Source organism: Balaenoptera borealis (assembly GCF_965194805.1).
Source record: "Balaenoptera borealis genome assembly, chromosome: 7".
In the NCBI taxonomy this organism is placed as follows: Eukaryota; Metazoa; Chordata; class Mammalia; order Artiodactyla; family Balaenopteridae; genus Balaenoptera; species Balaenoptera borealis.
The window spans coordinates 23,669,602-23,691,531 of NC_138864.1; the positions used below are offsets into that span (position 1 = coordinate 23,669,602).

The 21,930-nt window shown below is 40.2% G+C and overlaps 1 protein-coding gene across 3 annotated transcripts in view; it reads left to right on the forward strand.

Moving 5' to 3' along the window:
- The window catches only part of RELN (reelin), a 529,312-nt gene that overhangs the window by 429,114 nt on the left and 78,268 nt on the right, over positions 1-21,930 (forward strand). For all 3 annotated transcript variants that reach the window (XM_082399695.1, XM_082399693.1, XM_082399694.1), the window contains exons 29-36: positions 6,198-6,355; positions 7,571-7,778; positions 9,465-9,541; positions 15,067-15,225; positions 15,412-15,600; positions 16,140-16,413; positions 18,977-19,117; positions 19,224-19,401. In XM_082399695.1, coding sequence (XP_082255821.1) covers positions 6,198-6,355; positions 7,571-7,778; positions 9,465-9,541; positions 15,067-15,225; positions 15,412-15,600; positions 16,140-16,413; positions 18,977-19,117; positions 19,224-19,401 — 1,384 coding nt within the window. The remainder of the gene's footprint in view (positions 1-6,197; positions 6,356-7,570; positions 7,779-9,464; positions 9,542-15,066; positions 15,226-15,411; positions 15,601-16,139; positions 16,414-18,976; positions 19,118-19,223; positions 19,402-21,930) is intronic.

A 21,930-nucleotide genomic window follows, 5' to 3' on the forward strand; every position in this document is an offset into this window, starting at 1 on the left:
TTTTGAGATGAAACTTACATCAGTCTGGGTCCTTGAGTGTCTACAATCAACAGACTTTCTTACAACCTATACTGGACATTATAGCACAAGCAAGAAATAAACTTCTGTTGGGTTAAGCCCCTGAGATTAGGGGCTGCATGTTACCCCGGCAACCTATCTCATCCTGACTGATACAGTGGTAAAAGCTAGAAAATCTATAGGAGTGGCTTACTTCTAATGTTTGTAGAGACCATTCTGTCTATAATCTTTCACCTAATTGATCACCAAATTTGCATCTAGCTGGATATGCTGCTTGTGTTCATCTGCCTCCCTCAATACTTAGATGTGCATACCTCCAAAAATTACACCATAGACTTTGGTACACAGACTTCCCAAATGGGTAAGAAACTTGTATGGTCAGGATGTATAAGTTTGTGTGGTAATCTACTAAACTTTGGAACATAATGTTTAAATGCCAACTGTTCCAAGAAAAGATTTATCAGTCAGCGGATCCAAGTCAACTTATAAGTAATTTTTTTGTCTTTACATGCCAGTGTACTTTGTTATGTATCAAAGAGGGACTCAAATGATTTGATGTGTATGTGGCAGAGTTGATGAGTTGACCTTCTTTAGTGAAATTTAATAATTTGACTTGCATTCTGCTTTAGTTAGGATACAGGCCCAGCTACTATAACAGAGAAACAAATACAAATGCTTAACAAGACTTAAACAAGTTAGAAATCCATTCTTTCTTGCATAATAGTCCACAGGTGAAGACTTCAGAGTTTACAGGGTGTCTCTGCCATTCTGAACACACAACTTCTATCTCTGGATCCAAGGCAGCTATTCCAGACCATGTCATCTCTTAACCAGTGGAAGGCAAAAAGATCAGGAATGCATAGATGCATTACTTTTTAAAAATCATCTTTATTCCTTTTTCATATTCCTCAGTAGAGCCTAGGATAATATTTGTACAGTTACCTATTGCTATGCAACATCCCTCTCTAAAACTTAGTGGCTTAAGACAACAGTGGTTTATTATTTCTCATGGTTTTATGGAATTGGCTGGGTATTTCTTCTGCTGGTCTCTCCTAAGCTTTATAATGTAGCTGCATTCAATTGGTAGGCTGATTAGTGTCTAGGATTAGTAGGACTTTTCTCTCTATACTGGTCTTCATCCCAGTATTCATAACAGTTTCCACAATTAGGTGGTTCCAGAATTCCAAGAGAACAAAAGTAGAAGCTGCCAGGACCCTGTCTTCTTTGCCACATCCTAGTGGTCAAAGCAAGTCACAAGGCCAGTCCAGATTCAGAGGGCGAGAAAACAGACTCCCCTTTTTGATAGGAAGTGCAAGGAAGTCTTGTAGAAGAAGATTTAGTATGATCCATTGGGGGGCATTGTTGTAACAACCTACCGTAGTTTGTCCTAGCCCTAATGACTCATGTCTCCCCCAGGCAGATGTACTCACTTTCCTCCCAAAACCCCCAAACGCTCATCTCATCACAGCATCAGGTACTAAGTCACTCATTTCATGATTTCTGTCAAGTCAGAGTTCCCTGGATATGGCTTCTCTTGACCCGTAGACCTATGACCTAAAAAAAACAAGTTATCTACCCCACCCATACCCAACATACAACAGTGAGACAATGACAAGATAAACACAATAGACACCCCAACTCAAAAAAAAAAAAAGAGTGGGAAGCACATAGCAACCACTGGCTCATAGGAATTCTGAAAGCTAGCAAGATTGTTGTTACTAGGGTTCCCTCCTCCATGAGCAATGTCCAGGATAAGAAAGTTTTCTTGATTGAGACAATTCTGCTCCCTACGAGTGGTTCCCTAATCTGTTGTTCTTCTCAACTGTTGGTTCTACCCTCTAGGCTTCATCCTCTGAGACATCTGTCCATAAGAACATATCTGTGTTTGCAGCTAAATAGCCCTTTCATCCTGCTTTCTGCCCATTTCAAGCTAGGCATGTAACAGTGCAGCCCTTGTAATTCTCTCCTCCACCACTGCCTTCCTCTTCCCTATGCTTTTCTGAAACTGTGGCCCAACCACATCTCTTCCAAATAGACAAGTGCAGCATGCCATGAAGCTGGAGTGCATCAGGGGCTACATCTTTGCTGCAATGACTAGGATACCAGGATGCTGGAAGACATCACTGTGAAAGAAGCCAATAGAATCAGGAGCCAAGGAACACACCTCTGGTGCAATACCCCAAAGCCAGATAATACAAAGTTGAATCTGAAACTGCAGTTTGTTTGACGCTGAGTGGAAACACCCAGTTGGTAAAGCCACATCTGAGAAATAAGAAAAGGTTGTCCTTAACATCACAAAGTGAGCCAAAATGTTGAGGCTCCCAATTTATCAATATTTTCTTGGACCTCAGCTTTTGGAAGAAGAAATCTTGTTCGTTAGGATCTGGCTTCGTGGTTCCTTTGAATACCGTCCAGCTTGCTGGTGGATGGCATTTGTGATGGAGAGCTCTCTGCTACAGAATAGTAAACATGTTTCTACTTCAACCCAAGTAAATAAGCTGTTGTTGTTTCTTCTGCAATATGTTAAACTCAGAAATCTCCAAATGCAGTGCTGGAAAGCTGAGAATTCTAAGTGTGAAAATTGTTAAACTTTGGAGCTATTTTGCCACAAGGCAACATGCTTGTAATAGTTACTAGAACGTTGCTCTTTGACGAGTACTTCGAAGCTGATTTTCTCAAAGGAGCAGTTTGTGCTCATGTTACGTCTCTTGGTTCTTGCCTACAGAGGAGAGACACTGGTGGTGGTAAATATGTGCTGGTACATCCCTCCTGACTGTCTCTCCAACCACACAGCCTGCCCCTCAGCCTGCTCTAGGCTCCCTGTGCAGAATGCAAGAAGTCAATGTCTCTGGAAAGGGCTAGAAACACCGTTGCTTACTATGCTGCAGAATGTCTCCTCCACCACCACCTATCACAGGGCAAGCAGGTGCACGTGCACCTTCCTGGTTTGAGAGGCAGATGCAACACCCCTCTGAAGTGTGGTGGTGGAAGGGGGAGGGGAAACTGGTTCTCCTGGTCACTCAGGCATCCTTTGAACAAAGGTGGCAGTTGGGGAAGAGAACAAAGAGAGAGAGAGTCTTACCTTTTACTTGTTCCGTATCTAGAACATGCAGGGCAAAGGGGAAGTTTTGTTCAACCATTTGAATAGTCGAATTGCACTGTGGTTTATTTCTAGTTAAATTACATAAGATTAAATTCTGTCTTTTCCTCAATCATCACGTCCTATAACACCTTCCCAGAGCTTCCTGACTGTCAGGTCAAAGACCTCTAAGACTACATGCTCTCCTGGCTCTATGTCCTTCTTAATGGTGATAGTTATCAGAGTTGCACGTTTACATTTTTTTGTGCAGGGGTTTGATTAAATGTGTCTTCTCATTCGACTGTGGGCATCGTGAAGGTAGGGACCATGCAGGAATTCTGCTCCGCATCGTGTGCCCAGCCCTGGCACCGCCTGGCATGTTATAGGCACTTGTAAATGCTGGTTGAATGAAGAATAAGGACCAGCAACAGATGATTAGCTAATTGAAGACACCTCCCTTTCTAAAATATGTTTTCCAAAATAAATTCAGTGCTGCTCAGCAAGAAATCATTGTTCTGCATTCTGCTGTGTCTCCTTGAAAAGATATGAATAGCACATGTACGCATGTGCACACACACATTAATAATATTAATCATTTTAAAGCTACATCTCCTCTATTTAAAAAAAAAGGGGGGGATTAACTATGTGGAATCTAGACATGCTATTAGCTAACTTTGGCCTACTTATTTCCTCCCTTCTTCCAATGGTCTATGATTATGTTTTTCTGTAAATTCCTTACTAGTTCTTCCTCTTCTTCAAGCAGCCCTGAGGTTGCTAAATTACTTGTACTCATTTCCAAGGTTGTGCTCCTAAGAGAACAGAAAAGCAGTAGGCATCAGGAACCAGGCATAACTTGGAGAAATGGAGATAAAGCAAAGCTTGCTTATGTCATGATCAGTGAAATCTTTGTTGCTTTGATTTGTACCTTCCAACTAAAAGCCAACTAACAAAGATTAAAAGAAGTAAAAGAGGTGCCATCTCTTGCCCTTTCACTCTGAAATATGGGCTTCCAGCTAGGACTCTCAGCTATAATTCACCATGTCCTGGACACCCTATTAATCAAATGATTAGTCATTTTGCTTTTTTTTTTTTTTTTTAAATATGGATGCCTTAATACTGAGCTCCTGAAGTCTTTTGCCTTCTCAAGTATCTAACAGCCTACTCTGTTTCTTGGGTCTATAGCAGCCTTAGAATCTACAAACAAGGGTGCCTCATCTCTCTGGCCAGACTAGACCTTGATTATTTTATTTTTATAATGAAAACTACAGGACCCCAAGAATCAGAGATGGGTCAAAGGACTTTACTTACCCTTCACTCCCTATCGAATTACCAAAGCTTCTAGAATTCTACCTACAGTTGGGATTCTTCAACTTTCTGAATGCTTCTGGGGCTCAGTCTGAACTTGCTTCTTCCATGAAACAGAACAGTTGATAGAGAGATGCCCTCATCTTGCCCAGGTGAGAGAGCCTAGGTGAAGAAAAGAAATTATTCTTACCTCTTTTTTCACTTTCCATGTGGCAGAAATCATAGATCCATGTTTCTCTGGGTTCTATTGATATTATAGAAACATAAAAGAAAAGGCAAGTATGACTTCTAATTAAAGAAGACTTCTATCAGGGAATTGGTATGTTTTCCTCTTTTATTATAGATGTGCAGCTTATCTTTTGGAAGGGGCATAGAGGGCTTACCATTTTCTTACGAGCAATTGTCAAAAGATGCTGTTCATCAATTCCATTTATTTCCTTTGAAAGGAAAAATATCTTCACAGGCTAAATAATGTTACAACTTTATTGGGAGGAATTTTCCCAAAGCCCATGACTTTTTTCTTTTCCTTTCTGTTTTTTGGTTTTGCTCTGTTTTTCTAATCTTCAATTCAATTGTCTTTTGCCTTAAAAAATAAGACCAATATATTTTGAATTATTTCCAAAGTAAATAAAAGATGTGTTCACCTTCCTCTTGACACAATGAAGAATGTGTTAAGACTTGCATTAATAGAAATTAATCTCTGAAAACTTTTAAACCTAGTAAACAACATCGTTGGTTACATTTGCAAATTTGCTAAAAGTAGGTAACTTAAAATAATGAAAAAAAGCCAGGGTTATGATTCAGTGTTGCCAAATTACCAAAGCTATTTGAAGAGCCAGAAAGAAATGCATTCTGATACTGCTGTATTATTTTCACAATAATAGAGGGGAAAAGGAACCTTTGTCTACAGTTATCTTTGACAATCTTCATTAATCTTTAAGATTCTTTATTCTTGTTTACTAAGAGACTGAATTCACTCAGAAGTCTATAAATATTGGCAGCAAAATTAACTGGTATCCAGATAACCTAATCCATCTTCCCTCTTTAATGTTAGTAGAACTCAGAAGGAAGAGGTGTTTTCTTGGTATGAAATTATAGATGTGTGTGGATTTCCATATATTTGAAAAGAAAAGAGATGTGTTGAAGGGATTGGAAAGATTAGAAAGCAACTGGGACAAGTTTTAGTTTGGCAACCTCACAACTGTTGTGGGGAAAATAGGACTGGGCAGTAGCCCAGGCCACTGGTGTTCCAGGGTTTTGAAGCACTGGGACCAGGTCCCCCTTTTGTTTGTTGGCAGTTACTAGTGTTCATTGGCAGCCCAGCTGGTTGCTAAGAGTTTATAGAATGAGCATCTTGGAGATTTGAAGATAAGAAGAAGAGGGCAAGGAAGGCAACAGGTGGGAATAGAGCTGTCAGTCCTCCCAGAATCATGAGAATGGCAAATAGCCAGAGTCCCCTTATTCGTCCTAACAAAGAACATTCTGTTTGATGGTTTCAAAGATTCCCAAATAGCCTCTAAAAATGTACAAGCAAAAACCTATAATATGTTTCTAGCCATCAGAATCTTCTTTATCTGATCCTCCTGATATTGAAACATTTATGCTGAAGAAAAAATCAAGACGTTTTGAGAAAGATCTGAGAGAGACACCTTATGAAGGTTAAGTGACCAATCAAGTGAATGTGACTTCCAAATAAATATTAAATCTCTCTTGAGTTTTTCTGAAACGTTCTGTATTTCGGTGCTTTGGTATGAGATACTGGTACAAGAAACACCTGTGCTGTTTTTCCCAACAGTAAGACCAGATTCCGATGGATCCAAGAGAGCAGCTCACAGAAGAACGTGCCTCCCTTTGGTCTGGATGGCGTGTACATATCAGAGCCTTGTCCCAGTTACTGCAGTGGCCATGGGGACTGCGTTTCAGGGGTGTGTTTCTGTGACCTGGGGTACACTGGTAAGGCTGCAGACATGTCTGATGATTTGTTTGTAAAATATCCGTCTCTAGTTACTATATTTCATGTTACTTCTTCCAAGGAAATAGATTCTGAGTTTGTTCTTCTTTAAGTCCTAATTGTAGGAATTTGTAACCCAGGCAAATGAGGTGCTGAGATATTTTGTAGTTTTGAACTGCCTAAGAAGGAAACGCATGACAACACAAATTTCATTCCTAAAGTATATTTATTTATTAGTAATAGTAAAAATAATTAACATCGCTTGAGTCCGTACTTCATGCCAGGCGCTATAGTAGGTGTTTTTATTTCACCTCATTTAATTCTAGCAATAAATAACCCTATAGTGTAGTACTGTTATTGTCCCTGTTTATACTTGAGGAAACTGAGGCACAGAGAGGTATAGTAACTCTCCCAAGGTCACAAAGCTAGGAGTTACTGGAGCTAGGCTTCAAAACCTGGCAGCCGAGCTCTTAACCACTTGGCTGCCTGTACTCTTTACATTGCTTTTATACAAAATGTAATTGTATACATTTAAAGTAAAAATCAACTTATGAAATGATAAATACAAGACTGCCAAAAGAGAACTTTACAAGAGAAGTATTTTCTGACCACAGTCACCCTTGGATGTTGCTACAAGCAAAAATAAAAAGGAAGCTGAGATTAAAGAGTAAAATTGGAGAAAATATTATAAGCTCCGAAATCTTTTTATAGAATTTTTCCTGGAGGGAACTTCAAAGGATCCTTCCCAGCTTTTCAGTGCTCTGCCCTTCATCTGGTGCGTGACCAAAGACAAACATATGTTGTTGCAGGCCTTCTGTAGAGAGTGCTGTCACTCATGGTTTCAGGGTGTTTCTTTTAAATCTGGGATTAACTCCCCTTATTGATCCACTAATACAAAGAACAAATGAACCAGTTTTGTTGTGGACAAAATCTATTTCTCAGTTTACACAAATCCTCTGAGTAACAAGAATCATGGAAATGTGTGGTTCCTGATGTCTCTCTGTTTAAAAATTTAAAATTATAGGAGCAGAATAGTGTTTTTGATGTTAGAAGTGATGGCTGTATTTCAGGCAGATGATTGGGAGATTCAAATTTTGATGTGGTTTCTTTCCTCTAACACCTGTGGCAATGCTTCTTTTGCCCATGCACTGAATGTACCTTCCAGTGTCTCATGATTTTAACAAAACCTCTCTCCTGTGTATTTCTTTTCTCGGAAGCCACACAAGGAACCTGTGTGTCTGTTGTCCCTAACCACAGTGAGATGTTCGATAGGTTTGAGGGGAAGCTCAGCCCATTGTGGTACAAGATAACCGGAGGCCAGATTGGAACGGGCTGTGGAACACTTAACGATGGCAAGTCTCTGTACTTCAGTGGCCCCGGAAAAAGGGAAGCAAGGACCATCCCTCTGGACACCAGGAATATCAGGTGAATAGTTAATTGGTATACTTCTCCATGAACATAGTACTTACCGTGCCATGTGTTCTAACCTACAACACTCTGTTCTGTTATTGAGGGTTTACATAGTAATGTTTCTCTATATAGATTCTGATATATAAAAATAAAGCATAACTTTATAATAAAATAGACAGTTTCTGCAAAACGTATACTCCAATTCATTAATCAGTGTACAGTCATCACCAAGGCCTGTGTGCCTAATATATATGTCAGCTTGGTTTTCTAAAGTTCTGTGTTATTATGAAGACTATTTGGTATTAATTTTAATATATGCCAGGAGAAACAAAGAATTTTTTTCAACTTTAAATTCTGTGTCCAAAAATGTCATGACCCCCGTTCATCTAAGTTTATTTGTATTCACTTATTGAAAACTGTTCCAGAAATTCAAAATACCTACACTGACACCTACTGGTAAAATAAATAACTGCTTAGTTTTAAGGGCAAATGAAATAGTAGCACACCTAAAATAAAACTGTGCGTTTTTATTTTTAATCAAACTATTTTAGAATTGAAAGAAAGGAAACTAAAGAAATGTTTGAAACTTTTAGACCTTCTTCTCACTAAAATCTGGGGTTCTGTGTCATAGTTTTTCTGCCTTCAATCTCCTTCCCCTTCCTTCTGAGTCCTTCTCACAGAGGTGTGCCTGCCATGTAGGTTGGTTTACTGTGGACTGAGGCATGGTTTACATCACACTGAGTGAGTGTCAGTTGTGAAAAATTAAACCATCTGAGTCTAAATCAGTAATACAGGTAACTATCTGGCCCTAAACAAATACAGCATTCAACTTTTTTTTTTTTTTAACAATTTTTTTTGTTGTTGTTGTTGGCTACATTGGGTCTTCATTGCTGCATGCGGGCTTTCTCTAGTTGTGGCGAGCCGGGGCTACTCTTCGTTGCGGTGCGCGGGCTTCTCACTGTGGTGGCTTCTCTTGTTGCGGAACACGGGCTCTATGCACACGGGCTTCAGTAGTAGCAGCACGCAGGCTCAGTAGTTGTGGCACGTGGGCCCTAGAGCACGCGGGCTTCAGTAGTTGCGGCGCGTGGGCTCAGTATTTGCGGCGCCCGGGCTCTAGGGCGCATGGGCTTCAGCAGTTGTGGCGTGCAGGCTCAGTACTTGTCGCTCGCGGGCTGTAGAGCGCAGGCTCAGTAGTTGTGGCGCACGGGCTTAGTTGCTCCGCAGCATGTGGGATCTTCCTGGACCAGGGACTGAACCCGTGTCCCCTGCATTGGCAGGCAGATTCTTAACCACTGCGCCACCAGGGAGGTCCCAGCATTCAACTTTTTAATGTTAGATTTTTCCTCCTGAGTTTCCAAAGATAGTATCATCTCAATTTAAAGGAATTCCCATTTCAGTGATTTCATTAAATCATATCAGACTGTCGCAATGAAGTGGAATTAAACTGTTTCCTTTTGTTTCAGTAATTATTCCAGAATAAAATTAATGGTCATGTTAATTAACTTTTTCAAATGGTTACAGAATTAACTTACTATATAATCTTTGTAGTTTCTGTTTGTCATATGCCCTTCGAATTTAAAAGTAGTACCTAAGAATTATAGGAGTTTTACTTTTTAATGTGTCAAAATACAAAGGGCTAAATCTCTTCTGAGCTCATCTATTTGTAAGTAAACTGAAGTGTTTTGGGATTTTTTCCCCCAGACTCGTTCAGTTTTATGTACAAATTGGAAGCAAAACTTCAGGGATTACCTGCATCAAACCAAGAGCTAGAAATGAAGGTAAGCTGCTATATTTCCATAGAAATTACAGTTACTACTAGCAAATTAGTTCTTTCTCCTCCCAAAGTTTGGCCGGGATTTTGTAAACTGATACACTACCTTAAATCATTCCTTCTCTTCTCTTCTCCATCAATGAGTGGGTAACTACATAGAGCCTTGGTCTCTAAGATTCCTCATCCAGATCCTTAAGCCTGTAAACAGGGAAACCTGTTCCTTTATAACTTTACACGGGAGGAAACAAAATTGCAGAGACTTTTACATTCAGCACGGTGTAGGTCTAGGAACTTGTTTGCATAGGGTATTACTGAATGCAGATCATACTCTGCTTCCCGCCCGTAAGCATCCTGGGGGGTACTAGAATCCTTTGGTGGAAGGAGCAGTTCTTGTAATAATAAACATGAACTTTTACTGAATACCTACTATATGCAAGGCACTGTACCAAGTGTTTTATCTGTTAATGCATTTAATCCTCACCATACCCCTTTGCCATAGGTACTATTATTTGTCCTATTTTACACATGTAGAAGCTGAGGCACAAAGAGGTCAAGTAACTTACCCAAGATCATTCAGTCAGTAAGGAGATGAGCAGGGAGTCAAACCACTCATGCTGGCTCTAGAGCCTATGCCTTAACCACCATGCACACTGCCTCTCTCGTTGCCCAGAAGTCTACTCTCTCTAAGCATCCATACTATCTTCTGCCTCCGTGATTCAGTGCTGAAAGAAATTCATAAGGCCTGAAACATACAGAGGTGGCCTTCAGTTGCTCTACAGATATGATGGGATTCCGTAAGGGACCCCGCATGTGAGTTGGTTCCTGGTACAAAATCCATGAGCTTCTCAGATGGGTCTTCCTCCAAACATTGATCTCGTGAATAGCATGTGAAGAATTTTGCAGCTTCTAAGTTTGTTATTCTCTCAGGCATGACTATGTAAAACATATTGGCTTAAACACTATAGTACCTGTTAGTCAGTAGAGCTACCAATAGCTCTGTTCGTCAATTCTAAACGTCCTTGACCATCTCATCACTAACTGAAAGCTTCCATGACTTTTTCTAAGTATCTCAGTACTTTTAGTCTAGTAATTATCCAGATCATCTGTTTACTGAAGCAGCGGTCTAGAAACTTATATAGACTATTTTGCATTTCCTAATCTCTTGACAAACATTTATTAAGAATCTGCTGTAAGCTAGACACTGTTCTAGGTGGCACCGATACAGTGTCACTGAAAGACGGATGCATCAGTCATGATAAGCTAGGTTATGCTGCAATAACAAACAACCCTCTAAATCTCTGTGGGTTAAAACAAAAAAGATTTGTCCCTTGTGCTGCATTTTCCTCATGGGTCATCTGAGGTCCTCATTCCAGCACCCAGGATAATGAAACAGCTGCTGGGTAGCTTCTGGATGTTGCCAGCCATGTGGCAGAAGGAAAGAGAGTGTGTGGTAAAGGGGACAAGAAATGCAGACTACCACATGCCAGAATGGGAAGAACTAGTGGGGCAATAATGAGCAATAGCAGACAGAAACCCTGCCCTTAAGGGAACTTACATTCTAGTAAGAGGAGTCAGAAAATCAACAGTAAAGAAAAGAAATAAGCAAGATGTTAGATTGATGGGCTAGGCAGAAATAAATAAGCTGATGGGATGGAAAGTAAACTTATGCAGGGGGAGATGCAGATTTCGATAGAATGGTCTGGGAGGGGCCTCACTGAGGAAGTGATATTTAAGTTGAAATCTAAAGGGTGAAAAGGAGCCAGCACAGGAGGAGCTCAGGGGAAGTTTTCCAGTCAGAAGAAACAGCAAAGACCACGAGGTGGAAAAGAGTTGTGGTATTGGAGGAACAGAAAGAAAGCCAGGTGGCCTGGGGCACGTGAAGGTCGAGGAGTGCTTGGGGACGAGGGGGCAGGAGCCCTGTCATGCAGGACCTTGCCGGCCGTGGTAGGGAGGTGGGGTCGGAATCCACTGTCGGGGAAACCAATTGAAGGCTTTTAGGTCAGGTAGCTACGTAACCTGATTTAAGTTTTTACAGGATCACCCTGCAGAAACAATATGTAGTTCAAAGCAAAGGAGTATTTCTGGAGCACATTCTCCACCCACACAGAGACAGGAGCTTTGAGGGATGCAAAGGTAGATGGGGTCCTGTCCCAAGACATTGCTTACTGATTGGAGAGGTAGAGCACTTTAATGTTGTCCTTAACCCTTGTAATAAAATTATTATTTAAAAACAGTTTGTGGTTGGCACAGTGTAGCAACTGTGTGCATGTGCATATGTGCATGACTCTTCTGAAAATTACAAATCCGTACCCCTATTTGTATATGAGAAAAAAAGCCCAGCTCTGGCCAGAGTACAGTGGGAAGCATCCACTTACTGACCTGAAGCTCTGCTCTATACTTAACCTCTGATTACAAATGTTCTTGTCTGCCCTGTTGGGCTTATTCCCTTAGGATCCCTTTAAGAACACAACTTTTTCTCAACGACTCTGAGCCACTTTCTTGAACTCACTGCTGCCTGTGTAATTTACATCCCACAGGCATTTCTCAGTCTTTTATTGACAACTGGTTGTTAAAATGTAAATCTGCCTAAATCCTTGAACAAATCTTTCCTAGTGATGAAAGTAACAATTTTTTACATACTCAAGCTGAAGCCTCAATTTACATATTTGGAATTAAAATCAAAATTAGGCTATTTTCAATAAGACTGGGAAGATTGTAGATGGAATTGTAATTTAAAAAGGGAAATGTTTTATGTTCCTTAAACGCTCAGTAGATGAGCTAAAATGGCTTGGTTTATTCAGATGGATACTGTTTAGATGACACAGCTAAAGAGGCTCAGCGATTGATATAAAATATGGATATTGCTGTTTCCCTGTCTTGCATTTCTCCATTCTTTCATACTTATCTGCAAGGCACTTCATTGTCCTGCAGAATTGGGGCCCTCATCTCTGTAGATCTTGTGGCTGCCTGAAGGTATAAGTGGCACCCCTGAAAAAGTTAACGAGGAGAAAGGCAGCAAGCAGAAACCAAATGAAGTATGGACCTCTTGAGCTGTGTTTCTCATATTCTTGTGTACATCTGAATCCTTTAGGAGGCTTTCAAATGCAGATTCTGATTCAGTAGGACTTGGGTGGTATGCTGCATAACAAATTATTCCAAAACTGAGTGGCCTAAAGCAACATCTGTTATCTTCTAGTTTCTGTGAGTCAGGAATTCAAGAGCAGCTTTGCTGGGTGGATCTGGCTCCAGACCTCTCATGAGGCTGCATACAAGATAAAAGCCAAGACGGTGCAGTCATCTGAAGACTCAACCAGGGCTGGAGGATCTCTTTCCAAGATGCTCACTTACATGGCTATTGGCAAGAGGCCTCAGTTTCTTTCAGTGGACCTAGCCATAGGCTGCTTGAGTGTCCTTACTACCTGTCAGCTGACTTTCTTCAGAGCAAGACAACCATGAGAGAGCAGGGAAGAAAGTGCAAGCGCCTTTTATGGCCTACTCTCAGAAGTCACACATTGTCGCTTCTACGATATTCTATTAGAAGCAAGTTACTGAGTCCAGCCACACTCAAAAAGAGGAGAATTAAGCTTCACTTTTTGATGGGAGGAGTGTCAAAGGATTTGTGGACATGTAAAAACACCACAGGTAGAGCCTGTTCCCAGGTGATGCAGACACTGGTCCTTGGACCGTACTTTGAGTAGAAGGTGCTAAAGTACCACCAGTGAGATTTTAGTCTTGTGATGCTTCATTTCTGGTACTGTATCTGCTTTCTGAATAGGTCACCAAGCTAACTATCTAAATTATTCATTTTCTCTCCCTCTCTCTCTCTCTCTCCTATGTTATTAAGTATACACCATATCAAACAAATTAATATCCACAAGAAAAACTATATTTTGAGAAAACATCGAGGGTTGGAGACTGGAGTTTTCTCAGATGCTCCTCACCTTGACCAGAATAAAAATGAGAAAGAGCCTAGCTTCAGTCTTCTTCCTGAACTTTGGTGTGGTTCTCTCCCTTCTCCAACACATGGGTCTCACCTTCACCCACTGAAGCTCCAACTGCGCATGTCTACACACATACACAGCATACTGCCTCCCCAGAGAGTTCCTATTCTTTGAGCTGTTTTTATCCTCTCATCAAACACGATGATTTCTTCTATTTTAAATATGGTAGGATTAATTCTCCTGAGATTTCCAATTTTTTAGCATGTTAGTCATTATTATTTCTGGCATCACCCCTTGTCAGATGTGGTGACAATAATTCCATGTAATATCAATTCACCTTAAAAGGCTTTCTTTTAGTTCTATATTTTATCATATTATTTCTTGAAACTTAATTTTAGTAAACTCTTTGCTATGCAACATGACAGAGGGATTGAGATGTTCTGGTTAGTCAATAATGAGGAAACTAAAAACTTATTGTAAGAACCATGAATTATTACAATTACAAAAAGGTTAGAACATAATAAAATTAATATAACAAATACAACTTTACTGAACATAATTTCTGTGAATACTCAGAAAGCACTTCAATATCCCCAGTCATAATTATGAATATGCAGTGCCAGTCTTAGGAACAGTTATAGAATAGCAATTAGATAGATGCCAAGAAAGCTCTCTGCCCCCCCATCAAGTAAAATATATTTTTTTATTAATTGCTAATGATCATATATATATCCTGTTGATTCCTACCATTTCATCATTAGCAATTTTTTCCTTTGCATTCAACATTACCCTTTCCCTGTGTCCTCTTTTAAAAGAAAAATTTTTCTGGGATAGGTAGCAGGAATAGCACACAAAGTATCTTAAACTTTAATGTGCATTTCCCTAAATCACACCAGGTGACAGGCAGAGGGAGGTGGGGTAGAAGGGATAAGTGAAGGGGAAGGGTGACACAGAGAAAGAAAGGTAGAACTAGAAAGGTAGAAAGGTAGAGAAAGAAAGGTAGAACCATCGGATGGGAGTGAGTTCTTCTGCTTTGCTATTTAATAATTTGTCTTTATTCAGTCTTCAGTGACCAAGGTCTGACAAAGTGTGAAGTGCCAGTAAAAATTCTATTCTGCTTAATAGAATTTCAGATTGGGCTGTGCTTCCTATCTGGTACATTGGTGGCAAAGAGCACTTCTTGATTTTGTACTGGGAGATTGAGATATTTTTTCTGAGTATATAATAATGATATGAGACTTTGTAAAGTTCAGGACAGAACCTAAAATTCAAATACGTAATCTGGAGTGGATTTTTATGTCCCCCTTACCAACCTACTCATCACTCATACAAAGCTGAGTGGTCTTTAAAAGAGCTTATGTATTTTTCCCCCCCACTTCCTAGAAGTCAGTGCATTAGAAACTGTCAAGAAATTGATGAGCCTTCAGGTCTACTAATTCGTTCCTTGGAAGTTAGATGAATGTGCCCTCATCCTATGAGATGCAATCTGAAGTTTCTCCTGCAGTCTTGCCATTTCAAATAATGCTGTTCCTTGCCTTTTTTGCCTCTAGGAAAGCTGTCTAAGTAACTGGATTTATGTCTTTTAACTCAGGGCTTGTTGTTCAGTATTCAAATGACAATGGGATACTCTGGCATTTGCTTCGAGAGTTGGACTTCATGTCATTTCTGGAACCACAGATCATTTCCATCGACCTTCCACGAGAGGCAAAGACACCTGCAACAGCTTTTCGATGGTGGCAACCCCAACATGGCAAGTTACTACTCACCCCAAGTTTCCTGGTAGCATTTAGATCATCCAGTTAAAGCCACGTTGTACTGTGTGTTTCTTAATTTGCTGTCAATTTCTAGATAATTTGATTTAAAACCACAGTCGTAAAGATATTCATATTGCTATATAATGAATCTTCTCTAACTGCCTTTATTTATCTGATTTCAGGGAAGCATTCAGCCCAGTGGGCCTTGGATGATGTCCTTATAGGAATGAATGACAGCTCTCAAACTGGGTTTCAAGACAAATTTGATGGCTCTTTAGATTTGCAAGCCAACTGGTATCGAATCCAAGGAGGTCAAGTCAATACTGACTGTCTCTCTATGGATACTGCTCTGATATTCACTGAAAACATAGGTATACATTTTCACCAGATAAAGGGAGAATATTTAATTAACTGGAGGATTAAATTAACTAAAACCCAAGAGCAGATTCTCTAATGCAAAACTGTGTGCATAACTGCCCGTACTGAGAGGGGGGCTCTTGGAAGTAAAGACCTGTGTTGTCCTTTAATGTAACTTGGTGAGCCCAATAACAATTTTTGCAGGAACTGTCTTTCATGGCATGCATAATATGACTAAGGTTTCTTAAAAGTGGGGCAAAAGTACCTATCTGAAAACATTCCCATGTTTCATAATTTGCAGAATTACAATTTTCAGACTCTCTATTAGCCTGTCTCAAGGTGGTAAAGCTTTTCAAGTTAGCAGCCTTCCATATTTCTGAGTCTATGCTAACTAGATAAAAATAGTCAACGTGAGATGAAAAGCCAAAGCACATGTGAGACACTATAGATAAGACATGATTTTTGTTTGCCACTGAAAGCATGATGAGCAGAAACACCAAATAAGAAAAGAGCACAATTATGTGCTGCCATTAAACTTTTCCTTTTTTTGTAGGAAAACCTCGTTATGCTGAGACCTGGGACTTTCATGTGTCAGCATCGACTTTCCTGCAGTTTGAAATGAGCATGGGCTGTAGCAAGCCCTTTAGCGACTCCCACGGTGTACAGCTCCAGTATTCTCTGAACAATGGCAGGGACTGGCATCTTGTCACCGCAGAGTGTGTTCCTCCAACCATTGGCTGTCTCCACTACACAGAAAGTTCAATTTACACCTCCGAGAGATTCCAGAATTGGAAGCGGATCACTGTCTACCTTCCACTCTCCACCATGTGAGAATTGTCATTTGGCTACATGTCAGAACTTCAGGTTTCTGTCACCTAATTGGAAAATAATTATGATGCCACTTGGCAATTCAATTACTCTCTCATGATAATCATGCATGGAGTATACCGGGGGGAAAGAGAAGTTCAAGGTGCTTGGGTAACAATTTTTAAATGTGGTTAAGAGTTCCGAGAGTTTTCCAAGGCTGAACTTTTCTGTTCTTCAGCAACGTGAAGGCTGCCCACCAGATTCAGTTTTTAAACTGGTGTAAAAACAAATACCTACCCAATAACCAGACTGATACTTATCCACATGAAGCAGTTTGTGAAATCATCACATGTGGAAGAGTATCCTTAGTTGTTTGGGTTTTTTTTAATCTCAGTACCGGAATAAGAGTAAAAGGTTCGTTCTTTTGGGATGCTCATATCTTTTACATCTTTCTTCCCCTCCACAGTATTTCAGATCACATTCAGGAGTTATATTAGGGCTTACAGCAGGCTCCCACTTTTGTGGTTTAGGCATTTGCATAATTTGGGGATCTTTCTAGGAACCAATGTGTACTATGGTAGGTGGTAGAGATTGTACCATCCTGGGGCTGCTCCCTGCACATCCCTGTATCTCCCTTCCACGGCTCTGCTCTGAATTGTAGGCAAATTGGCCTCTGTAAGCTGCATTTGCCAGCTGCATGTGTTTGCTGGCTTCCTGATAGATTTAGAGAGTAGCAGATATTGGCAAGAAGTTGGAGGGTGGAAATAAAGTTAAACCAGGGTGTTCCTTCCCCTCCCTTTCTATCTCAAGTGCATCTTGGCCAACTTCAGCAGCTCCAGCTCCCCCGAGATGTCCTTCCATGTGACACTGGCCCCTGGGCACTAACCCCATCTCCTCTTGTGTCCCTCCATCTTTGGACTTGTAGTGCTTCCTGACTTTGTTAAACTCTGGTTTCCTCACTACCCCCATGCTCTGCCATGAACTGTGCATCCAATTCCTTGTGTTAAATTCCCTCTGTGTTAAATATTTACAGTGGTTTCCATTTTCCTGGTTCAATTTGGATTCAGAGAGGCACAAACAAGTGGCAGAAAAAAAAACAAACAAACACAGGAAATCAAAGCGTTTTAGTATATAACCCAAAATAGTTTCCTGTGGACCCCAGAGCTTTAAAGAGTGCTAACTTGAAGCTCATTTATTCACTTTATTTTTATTCAACAAACATTTATTGAATATCTTTTATGTTTTAGATCTCTGACACAAAATGAATAAGTTGATGCCAGGATCCAAATATATTATTTAGGGTAACAGGTATCTAAACAGTTATGTTATAAAATGATAACAGAAGCAAAACCCAATGATACTATTGAAACACAGGGAGATACTACCTAACTCAGTTTGGGGAGGTCAGAGGGAGCTTTCTGGAGGAGCTGATGTCTGAGCTGAGTCTAAATAAGTGAGTAGAGCTTGTCTGAGTGAAAAGGGCTCGTTGGGGGGGGGGGGGGGGAGGGGCATATGTGCTGTTGTAAACCGAAATAGAATCCCAGAGGCCAGAAGAAACATGAGTTTATGGGGAAATGCAAGGATTCGATGCTATCAGAGTATAACTTTGAGGCAATAGGGGAAGATGAGGCAAGGGAAGAGGGCAGATGATGAAGGGGCCGTGTATTTATTAGCAGTTTGGCCTTGACATTGCATGTGTTGGGGAACCATGTCAAGGGTGTTAAGCTGAGTGTTGATGTGACTAGATTTCTGTTTCAGAGCCACCATGCTGGCAGCTGTGTTGCACTGAAGGAGAACTTGTGTGGGGGAAACTATAGCACTTGAGATTTTACTGTTGAAATTCCGCTTCAAGTCAACTGTGTTCTGCTTTCCAAATAACTAACACATTTCTACTGTGCAATCTGTTCCTAAATGAGAGAGACTGCTGTTTGGTAAGGCTGCACATATTTCTGGATAAAGTGGTCTTCTGTCAGTATATTCCAAATAACAGATTGCAAATATAATAAAAAACACGGGAGTACATCACATCATTCTAGTTCTCCCCTTTAAGGGAGCCAGGCCCTCGGGAACCAAAATAGAAGCAGAAGTTGGATGGGGCTTCCATTGACTACCTCAGAAACCATTTAGGGAACAGTAGACCTCACGGCAAGACCTTTGTAGGATTCCAACTTATACTCATGTTTACCATCCTCAGTCTTGTTCCCAGTACTGAAAAGTAGTAAAAGCCTGAAAGCAAAAACTAAGGTTCTGCATGTAGTTCAAACACAGAATAAATTGATAGTTTGAAGTAACTCTCCCATCTCACATGTGTTCAGAGGCTCTTGTATGAAAGAAATGGTGAAATATTTTTAAAGCATGTTTTCTACTCTCCTGTTTGTGGGTCTGGAGTAAACAACATCCTTTACTTGGTATGAAAACAAAGTGTCTCAAATAAAGAGGGAACTGGAACCCAGAGAGAGCACTTTAAAGGGAAAGAATTAAAATAAATGTTTTCGTGCTTTGAAGGTTGCCACTCAAACCAAGTGTGGTTTGTTTTTTTTTGGTCATTTTCTTTTGTTTGTTTGTTTGTTTGTTTTTGCTTAGCTCTCCCAGGACCCGGTTCAGATGGATCCAAGCCAACTACACCATGGGGGCTGACTCCTGGGCTATTGATAACGTTGTGCTGGCCTCGGGGTGCCCTTGGATGTGCTCAGGACGAGGGATTTGTGATGCTGGACGCTGTGTGTAAGTTAATAAAACTGGCAGTTTCTTTCTTTGTAATGCAGAGATAAAGATGGCTTCTTGATCTCACGACAAGTAATGCCTTTTCTCCACTCATTTTTTTTCTCAGGTGTGACCGGGGCTTTGGTGGAACCTACTGTGTTCCTGTCGTTCCTCTGCCCTCGATTCTTAAAGATGATTTCAATGGGAACTTACATCCCGACATTTGGCCTGAAGTATATGGTGCAGAGAGGGGGAATCTGAATGGTGAAACCATCAAATCTGGAACATCGCTCATTTTTAAAGGGGTCAGATAAGATTCTTCTTCACTACCACTGAATTACCTACTTCACTCACTGCTCCACACACATGCATTTCTGTTCAGATGATGTATTATTTTATATACAGTTATTGTCTTCTAGGACGTATCATGGTTTTAGAAGTCAGGATAGTGGTGGTTTGGGCAGAAGAAAATGAGGTATAAATTGGAAGAGAGAATTAGGGGCCATCTGGACTGCTGGTAATGTTCTGTTTCCTGAGTTGTATAGAAATTACGTAGCTGTGTTACCTTGTGATAATTCCATCATGATTTGATACTTTCCTTTATGTAATTTATATTTCAGTAAAAAAGTTTCCATAAGGAACATGAATATGCTCATGTCATCAACAACAACAAAAAATGTTTCCTCTTATATTCACTGCAGTCACTTTTTATGATCACTTAGGCATAAAATTTTTCCTTTGCTTTGGTAATCAGACCTTCTTTACTCTCTGCTGGAATTATATATGTAAAAATTATGTATATACTATTTCTAGAATCTTGACTTCTAGAATGTAGCATTTTATGTTTAATTAAGTATCTAACTTAGAATATTTTTTAATTGATTTTACGGAAGGTCTTTGCTTTTTCCTTTCACTTTCTTTCTTTTCCTCCTACCAATACAACCATTTGGTGACTTTAAGAAAACCAAACATTTAAGCCAAGTTAAATAATATTCTCAAACATCATTAGTGTATTTTTTGTATTTCAACCTAGATGTTGGTTAGAGGGTTGTTAAGCAATTGTGTGAAACTGTGCTGAGCTGGCACATCTTCATATGCAAATACATGCTACAACCTGTCTCACTCAGCTGGGGAAATCGGCTAATCTAGGTGTGCAAATGAAATCTTTAACAAAAATCTGCATGGGTTTCTGTACATCCTTAATAATTAACACCTAACACTTAGAAAATTAGACACCCTGGAACTTTTTCAATTATAGCTAATAGATGCTGGCTATCATCCTTGTTTGAATCCAGAATTCTTCTCAAGTTTTAGATGAGATAGAAAAAACACTTCAAGGGTCAGAGAGATTTACAAGTCCCTGAGTGCTATAAGGGGCCAAAAAAATTGAGACAGGACATTTCAGGGTGGAAACTACTGTTTTTTTGTGTGTGTGTTTTTAAGTCTTGTCTGAGGCTTTAGCTCTCATTACCACTATCTATTTGAAGCAGTTGACAAGACCAAAAAAGATAAAGTCCTGTGATTCAAATATCTTTACCTGATAAAATTTTAAGCAGTAGAATTAAACTGGTCTCTAGATCCTATAAACAAGGAAGACATATAGTCTTTTATATGTTCCCTTTAGCCATCCAATTGCAAGGGCAGCCAAGCATTATATGTGTTGGACATATTATCTATCAGCTCTGCAAGATGCAGAGAGGGCTCAGCGTGTGCCATTCAGTAGGTTGTAGTTTGACCTAGAAAGGCATTCTTTTGTGAAAAAGGAAATGATAGGCTCTTTTTAATGTTTATAGATTCAGGAGTGCTATCCACTATTAAAATAGCTTCCCATTTAGCACAATGAATTACTGAATCTGGAAGAGGATGAGAAAAGAAACATCTGTATGAACTAGAATATATGCAGAAGCTGGGCATGACAGTTCCACTGGGCAATTATCAATATCAAGTGCTTAACTATACACAAAATTTAAAATATGAAAGAAAGATACTTTCATAATTACAGATCATGCCAACTTTCAACAAAATTGCCCCTACAGGGGACTTCCCTTGGTCCAGTGGTAAAGAATCTGCCTTACAATGCAGGAGACACAGGTTCGATCCCTGGTCAGGGAACTAAGATCCCATATGCTGCAGGGCAACTAAGCCCGCGGGCCACAGCTACGGAGCTCGCGCACCTCACCTAGAATCCACGTGCCACAAACTACAGAGCCCACGCACTCTGGAACCCACGCACCACAACTACAGAGCCCACACACCCTGGAGCCTGCACAACACAACTAGAGAAGAGAAAACCCGCACGCCACAACTAGAGAGAAGCCCGCGCACCACAATGAAAGATCCCACCTGCCTCAACGAAGATCCTGTGTGCCTCAGCTAAGACCCGATGCAGCCAAAAATAAATAAAATAAATAAATTTTTAAAAATTGCTCCTACAAGATACACTATAAAATGGGTTCTTTTATGGCTGACTTATATTTACCCATGGGAACAATTTTATACTCACATTCCATAATCAAGGGGGAAGAGTAATCATATTCCTTTATCTTGACGTTGTCAAGGGATATTTATGAACTGGATCTATTAACTACCCGCCTCAAAGCTTTTTCATTGTATTGATAAGATGAAGAAGTGACCTTTCCCCATAAGCTTAACCTCTGCATGGCGCCAAGCTATAAAAACATCCAAGGCCTTATGTTTGTAAGTGTATGAGGGAGAGGGTAAGGACATAAAGACATGAAGGACAGGCAGTGATCAAGCATCATGGACTGTGCAGGGCGGTGAGTTATTATGATAAAAGAAAAATAAGACTGGAAATATAAGGCTTTTACACAGCA